This window comes from Ictalurus furcatus, chromosome 1 (assembly GCF_023375685.1).
Source record: "Ictalurus furcatus strain D&B chromosome 1, Billie_1.0, whole genome shotgun sequence".
Classification (NCBI taxonomy): Eukaryota; Metazoa; Chordata; class Actinopteri; order Siluriformes; family Ictaluridae; genus Ictalurus; species Ictalurus furcatus.
The window spans coordinates 1819237-1826736 of NC_071255.1; the positions used below are offsets into that span (position 1 = coordinate 1819237).

The 7500-nt window shown below is 39.9% G+C and overlaps 1 protein-coding gene across 2 annotated transcripts in view; it reads right to left on the bottom strand.

Annotated features, from left to right (window-relative positions):
* Positions 1 to 7500, bottom strand: part of irx2a (iroquois homeobox 2a) — a 10007-nt gene that overhangs the window by 1461 nt on the left and 1046 nt on the right. For both annotated transcript variants that reach the window (XM_053649151.1, XM_053649067.1), the window contains exons 1-3: positions 7031 to 7500; positions 2650 to 3073; positions 281 to 877 (exon numbers count right to left, since the gene is read on the bottom strand). The exon at positions 7031 to 7500 is cut by the window's right edge and continues 1046 nt beyond it. In XM_053649151.1, coding sequence (XP_053505126.1) covers positions 281 to 877; positions 2650 to 3073; positions 7031 to 7294 — 1285 coding nt within the window. In that variant the 5' untranslated portion in view covers positions 7295 to 7500. The remainder of the gene's footprint in view (positions 1 to 280; positions 878 to 2649; positions 3074 to 7030) is intronic.

Sequence of the window (7500 nt, forward strand, 5' to 3'; positions counted from 1 at the left end):
TGTATGCAAATGTGAATTTGCATATGCTAAATATCTGACATGATGTTACTTATTGTGTTCATTAATATGTTAATTTATATCAAGAATTCTAATCCCGAGCTCTGGATATACAGTGGATTCGACATGATTGAAAGTTATTTACATAACCTAATCTAATTAGCATAAGATAAATAATATGCTAATAAGCATTATTATAATAATCATGATCAGCGGTTTAACGTTGAGCTTCACTGCGAAGGCTATAATTTATATCGTGTGAAACTTCTTCTTGCTCGTTCACCTTTCTTGGCCTCCGCGCTCAAGGCCCTGAAGTGCTGCTCCGTCTGGACGTGGTTAGCGTGATTAGCCTTTAGCATCGGCGTCTCGGGAGCGTGTTTATGAAGCGAGCCGTAGCGCAGGATCCCTTGCCCGAAGTTCCCGTAATTGGCGTAATTGCCGTAAAAAGGGGAAGTGTAATAAATCGGCCTGGCCAAGATGGACGCTGAGGGAGCCACGCTCGATTGGCCGGAGGTCCAAATCCCGCCCCCTGACGGGCAGTTCTGGCTCTGGAGCGGCTGTTTGGGGTCGGAAGTGGCGATCTCGGCCAATGACCAGAGCTTGGGCTTGGTGTTTTGGCTCTGGACGTCTGCGCAGGTCTTGTTTTTGTCGCGGTGCGCGTCCAAGAGCGGCGCCTCCACCCCGGTCAGAGGCGACGAGGTCATGGGTTTGGGTGACAGACCTCCGTGACCCCCGTGACCCGAGGTCAGGTCGATCTCAGAGCGTTTCTCTTTCGCTTCGGGAGCAGGCTTGCAGGAGAAGTCGTCTATCCTGCAGAGGACTTTCTCTCCATCCGACTCGGCCGAGTGATCGGTCAGAGAGTCCACGTGGAGGCTGATGCCTGGGGAGAACGTAACAACGATGAAGCTGCGTCAGAATAATAAGACTTTATCTATTTATTTATTTATTTATTTATTTAAATACCAAATTTTCGCTAAACAGTATGAATAATTTCTATTGGACAAACAGCTGGTGAAGGGAATTATGGGTGTTTTAACATCTGGCTTATTATATTATATTACATTATATTATCTAGCTCTCCGTATGATATGTTTGCTAACACCGTTCCAGGAAACAATAAACCTGTGTTTTTAAAGAAAAAAAAAAAACATAATGTTTGATTTAATGTTTTAAGTGTATTTATTTACCAAAAATAAAGTAAAAAAGGAGGTAAAATGTTGATTGGGATATTTATATAGTGTATGGACTTCACCGTCCCCGACACACGAGCCTCCAGAAACTCTTAACGTGTTAATGTAGACACTGTAATATACCGTAACACTGCCTGAATGTGTTTAACAACCTTCGTGGTTTGGTTTTTTTTTTTTGTTTGTTTTTTTGGCGACTCACCTTGCAGTCGATAAACCGGCTATCATCTCTAGTTCCTAATCCCTTCACTTCGACATTCCTTCACGACTTTCCGTCAACGTGTTTGGTGTTCATATCTACCATTTCGACGCATCTCTGAAGCCATTCGATCGAAATTAAAGGTGCAGTCACGGATTTTTAAAATTTTTTTTATAAATAATTAATTACTCGTACAAATAACCCGGAAGATACGCAGAGCTGAAGTAGCTGAAAAATCCCGTTTGGAAAACTTCTGAACTTCCGAGCTGGAATGACGTTCAGACGTTTTACTCTACAGACCGGTGAAGGTCCCGGTGGGGGGGGCGGAGCTTCATGAACATGGGTGGGAACAGGCCAAGAGACGAATGTTAGAGTCTAATGTCAAAAGAAAATGAGTAAATTAATTAATGAATGAATGACGAATCTTAGGTCACGCATCTTTAAGTTAAAAACAATTAGCGGCGTTTCTTGTAGTGCGTTAACGTAACGTATAAAGTTAGAATCATTTTAGGCAGAAAAAAAAGAAATTATACAGCGATTTTTACAAATTCGAGCGTATTTGCTGTTTTGTTTTTCCAAACGAACAATACTGAAAGAAATTTAAAAAACGACCAAACTTTTCTAAACTGTCACGTGACTGTAGATAATTGTTCGTTGGTTATTTTGATTTTTTTTTTAAACTGTGTTAAACGTGACAAACATTTTGTGTACGTAGCTATACTTCCCATTTCCTTGTCACCATGACGTCCGTTCGTTAAACGCATGCATGACGACGACAAAAACAACAATCGTTTGTCTCCATCGACTTTGCGAGCTTATTGCTGTGAGGAACGTAAGCGGAACGTTTTTGTTTACGCTTTTGTACGCGCTACTTTTGCGTAAGAAGTTCTTATGAAGCGCTTCAATTTGAGGGGGAAAAAAATACGTTTAACATGTAAAACGTGGTCATAAACGACACGTCTGAGACGTGTTCAAAACATCGTTTTTTCAAAACAACGCTCTTCACTGGCTTTGTGGACGCGAAGCTCGTGTTTATTTGTAAACTTTATTCGTGCTTTCCTTTGGACGCTAGAAATGAATCGAATTCAACAGGATTTATACATTTATACACATAATATGAATATATCTAATCTAATTATTGTGTCTAATTTCTTTACAGTTATTGGAATCCAATTTTTTTTAAGTTTGTTTTTTGTTTTGAACTGTTTCATCATTTATTTGTTGTTGTTGTTGTTGTTCTTGTTGCTGAAATGATGATGGATTTACCCTCATCCTCTGCGGACGCGTCTCCGTTGTCCGCATGCTTGTCGTCCTCTTCGTCCTCCTCGTCCTTCCGCTCGGCGCGCACTCCTTCCTCCTCGTCCTCGTCCTCGCTCTTGGCGCGCGCGCCCCACGTCACTTTGTTCTCCTTCTTGAGTCTCCGCCTGGCGTTGGCGAACCACGTGGACACCTGCGTGAGCGTCATCTTGGTGATGATGGCCAGCATGATCTTCTCGCCCTTGGTGGGGTACGGGTTCTTGCGGTGCTCGTTCAGCCAGGCCTTCAGCGTGCTGGTGGCGTCGCGTGTGGCGTTCTTCCGGTACGCGGGGTCGTTGAGCTGGTACGGGGACGGAGGGAATCCCGCACTGCCGTATGGCGGGAAACCGAGCGGAGCCGCCATGGCCGAGGGAGGGGGGTCATACGGGGAGGCCTGAGACAGAGACACACACACACACACACAGTAGAAAATCGTTATGCAAATTCCATTTCAAATAATAATAATAACGACAAGAGATAGAAGAAGACAGGAAGAAAGAATGAAAATCTAACCAATGCGCTTTTAAAGCTTGTATTATTATTATTATTATTATTATTATTATTATTACGCTTGTAAATCGGAACACCTAAACAAAGAAATAACGGTGAACAATTGCTTTTCTAAAATAAAACACTGTTACAATTGTCCGTTATTGTTGTTTATGTCGTTTATTAATGAAGGCGATTCAAGATAAAGTGAAATGATTTATTTATTGCAATTTCCATAAGTACGTCTCGCCTCCACTTCAGTGAACATGGCTTTATAAATAAATAAATAAATAAATAAATAAATAAATAAATAAATAAAAGAGTTCTGTATAGCTAATATATAGTGATCTAAATTATTTCAATTATTATCTAAACTATTAAAACGGCAAATTATTAGGCTCTACAATAATAATAATAATAATAATAATAATAGATGAGGTTTTATTGAGTGTATATTATAAAGTGATAATCGGTTCAGTGATGAACACATTAAAGTCAACATCATCCTACTTCTGTGTGTGTGTGTGTGTGTGTGTGTGTGTGTGTTTTCGGGTGAAAGTGAAGTGTGTGTGTGTGTGTGTGTGTGTTTTCGGGTGAAAGTGAAGTGTGTGTGTGTGTGTGTGTGTGTGTGTTTTCGGGTGAAAGTGAAGTGTGTGTGTGTGTGTGTGAGAGAGAGAGAGAGAGAGAGAGAGAGAGAGAGTGTGTGTGTGTGTGTGTGTGTGTGAGAGAGAGAGAGAGAGAGAGAGAGTGTGTGCGTGTGTTTGTGTGTGTGTTTTTGGGTGAAAGTGAAGTGTGTGTGTGTGTGTGTGTGTGTGTGTGTGTGTGTGTGTTTGGCCCCGTCGCTGAACCGCAGCATTACATTAAATCCTATTAAGCATTATGGAGCCGTTTTTTTTATTTTTTTAATCCGTGTCATTTGCGTCCTAATTCGGTTTTTATTCCCGGCTTTCAGCGGCGCAAACTGAACCGCACTTTATTCCCAGCCATTTAAATCGGTTTATTATTATTATTATTATTATTATTATTATTATTATTATTCCTGTTCACGAGCGCGAGCGTTTCATTTCCACACCACTTGTCAAAGCTGGTTTCCGGTCATGTCGGGAAAATAATAAAATCATCTCTAGAAATGAACGCGCGTGCGTTAGATTGTTGTTGTTGTTGTTGTTGTTGTTGTTGTTGTTGTTACACACATTGAGTTTTACGTTTAGGATTAAAATCTTTTTTTAAACATTCTCTTTTTTAAAGTTGAAGCCAACCACGATACACACATACTCTCTCTCTCTGTGTGTGTGTGTGTGTGTGTGTGTCTCTCTCTCTCACTCTCTCTATCTCCCCCCCCCCTTTATTTATGTGTTTATTAACAGCAACAAATTTGATAAATAAAATATTATGCGATTCCTCTACACCGTAAATAACACGGATTATACAGTGTTATAAATAATATAATAAATAATCACCAACACTCATCCCCTTTAACCCCAAATCTCTTCTGCATGTGTTCATTTTCACAAATAAAAACGCCTTCAGAAATGAAACGAATAATAATAATAATAATAATAATAATAATAATAATAATAATCGAATCAACCCGTTTATTCCAATCCAATCGGCTTTATGCGAACTGCTCGCGACATTTATTTCATTTTTCTTGCATCGAATAAATAACGAGCGCGTGCGTGCGTGCACGTGCATCGAACAATGACCTGTCACTAATCACTTAGAGGAAAAAAGTTTTAGGAGGAGAAACAAAACAAAAAAAAAACAAACTCGATTTTAAACGATTTAAAGTTGTGCGTGTTTCATTAAAACTGCTGTGTGTAGAGGGGTTGCTTTGTTCTATTTGGATTTCATTCCATTATTTTGCTTATATGAAGCGGTGAGGCCGTGTGTGGGTGTATTTTGGGTTCGTTTTTGTTTTAAAAGGGTCTTCTTCCTTTTTCCTCTTCATAAGGGGCAAGAAAACAACTGAACACTTTACACAAGCCAGTGAGCGCGTGCTAATTGTGCTGAGTGTGTTCATTGAGCTCTACTTGTAAGGTTTTTTTTTTCTTTTTCCTTCTAGAAGTTTGACTCCCAGAGTGAATAATAATAATAATAATAATAATAATAATAATAATAATAATGATGATGATGATGATGATGATGATAATAATGATAATAATAATAACAGTAATAACAATAATAACAATATTGATGGTGGTGGTAATAATAATAATAATAATAATAATAACAACAATAATAACAATAATGATGGTGGTAATAATAATAATAATAATAATAATAATAATAATGATTATGATGATGATGATGATGATGATGATAATAATAATAATAATAATAATAATAACGCATTCCGGTGAATAATGCCCCAGAGGTTTATTCCACGCAGCAGAATCCTCTAAAGTCATATGAAGAGGTGAAAATAAAGCGCTCGCGGAAAAGGCCTGGGTTGGAAAACCAAATCTCAAATAAGTGTTGCGCAATAAATCATGCGCGACCTTCTCACATTCACATGAAGAAAGAATAATAATAATAATAATAATAATAATAATAATAATAATAGTTCTAACATGATGCATGTATGCATCTCCATCTGGGAAAGAGGAGCTCGCGCACGTGATTTCAACCTGACAACTCTCACGCGGAGAATAAAACCGAGCGAGTTCAGCGCGTGCATTTCGTTACATCAGGGAGGAAATAATCTGTAAAACAATAACGGTGGAAATAATACCACGTGTCATGCGTGCATTAAATTCACTCCCTAGCAGAAAAAAAAAATGGTGCACGCGGTCACAACAAGATGTATTATTATTATTATTATTATTATTATTATTATTATTAAGATACGCCTATATATAGCCTATATTTAAAATATAATCTCGATAACGGGTGTAAATATGTGAGCGTGATCTCGTCGAGCTCCGAGGACTTCCCAAAATACCCGAGGAGCGTCGGGAGCGCGAGAAGGAAATGTCACGTGACGCAACAATCGTCTTCTAAACGTATAAAACTTACCCCCGTTTCACAGCCTGCGGCCCACTACGCGTCCATTTCAGGAAGCCGAACAGGCTCGCGCTAAAGTCCAATAACGAGATGACGGCGTGACGTAGCGTGCATAAAAATGCAACAACAACAACAACAACAACAACAAATAAATCAAATCCGAAGATAGAGATAAAGACTCATGCGAGGAACATCAGCACTGAGTAACGGTGTTAGAGCTGAGACTCTGAAAACAACATGGTTCCTGGAACTAATGTGAACATCAGTGGAGCTTAATTTAAGGCATTTAAATAAGAAAAGGTCCCTAGAGAGAACGCGCATTGGTGTGTGTGTGTGTGTGTGTGTGTGTGGTAGCCTGTAAATACGATTATAAATGCATTATGGCCTGTTTATACACACTACGCACGCGCACTTTGTACTCAGGAAGAGCTCTTATATTAATAAATCTTATTATTTATTTATTTATTTATTTATTTATTTATTCCGTTACAGTTTCACGTTAATTGTAAAGGTGGTTTCTGTAAAGTGCATGGCTTTTTTTTTTTTTTTTGCATGTTGCACATAAAACAAACAAACAAACAAGCAAACAAACAAACAAATTTGTTAATAAATATGCACTATATGAGGTCATGTTGTCATAATGATTTACACACAAAAAAAAAACAAAACAAAACAACAATTAAGCTGTACAATCATGGCACGAGCGCATCTAGCCTATCACTTCCCAACACACACACACACACACACACACACACACACACACACACGAGCTGTCGGTAAATTTAAAGAAAAGGAGAAGATAAAAAAGAGCCCGCGTGCACGGTGAGAACCGGATGTAGATTGTGAAAGTGTTTACCATGTAGGAGGGGAAGCCGGTGGCCGGGTCGGTGTGGTAGCTCAGCGCGCTCGCGAAGCCGCCCGCGGCGGAGGCGGTGAAAGCGGCGGACGCGGGATACGGAGTGAACGCGGAACCCGTGGACGAGGAGGATGAGGAGGAGGAAGACGACGACGAGGAGGAAGACGAGCAGCGCGCGGCCAGCTCGAGCTCTTCACTCCTGAGCGGGTAGAGAGCCAGAGAGCCCGGGCCGGGCTGGTACAGGTAACCCTGAGGATACGACATCGCGCCGGGAAACAAAAACAACTCCAAAATATGTAGATATTTAAAAAAAAAAAAAAAAAAAAAAAGAAAAAATTCAAAATGAAAACATCACACCGCGCACGGCGCTAACGCATGAGTCTGAAGCGTCCAGAATACACACCGTGCTTAATGCACGTGTGGAGGGAGGAAAGAGGAAAAGATGAGTCGCGCGACTGTTTCTGGTGCCT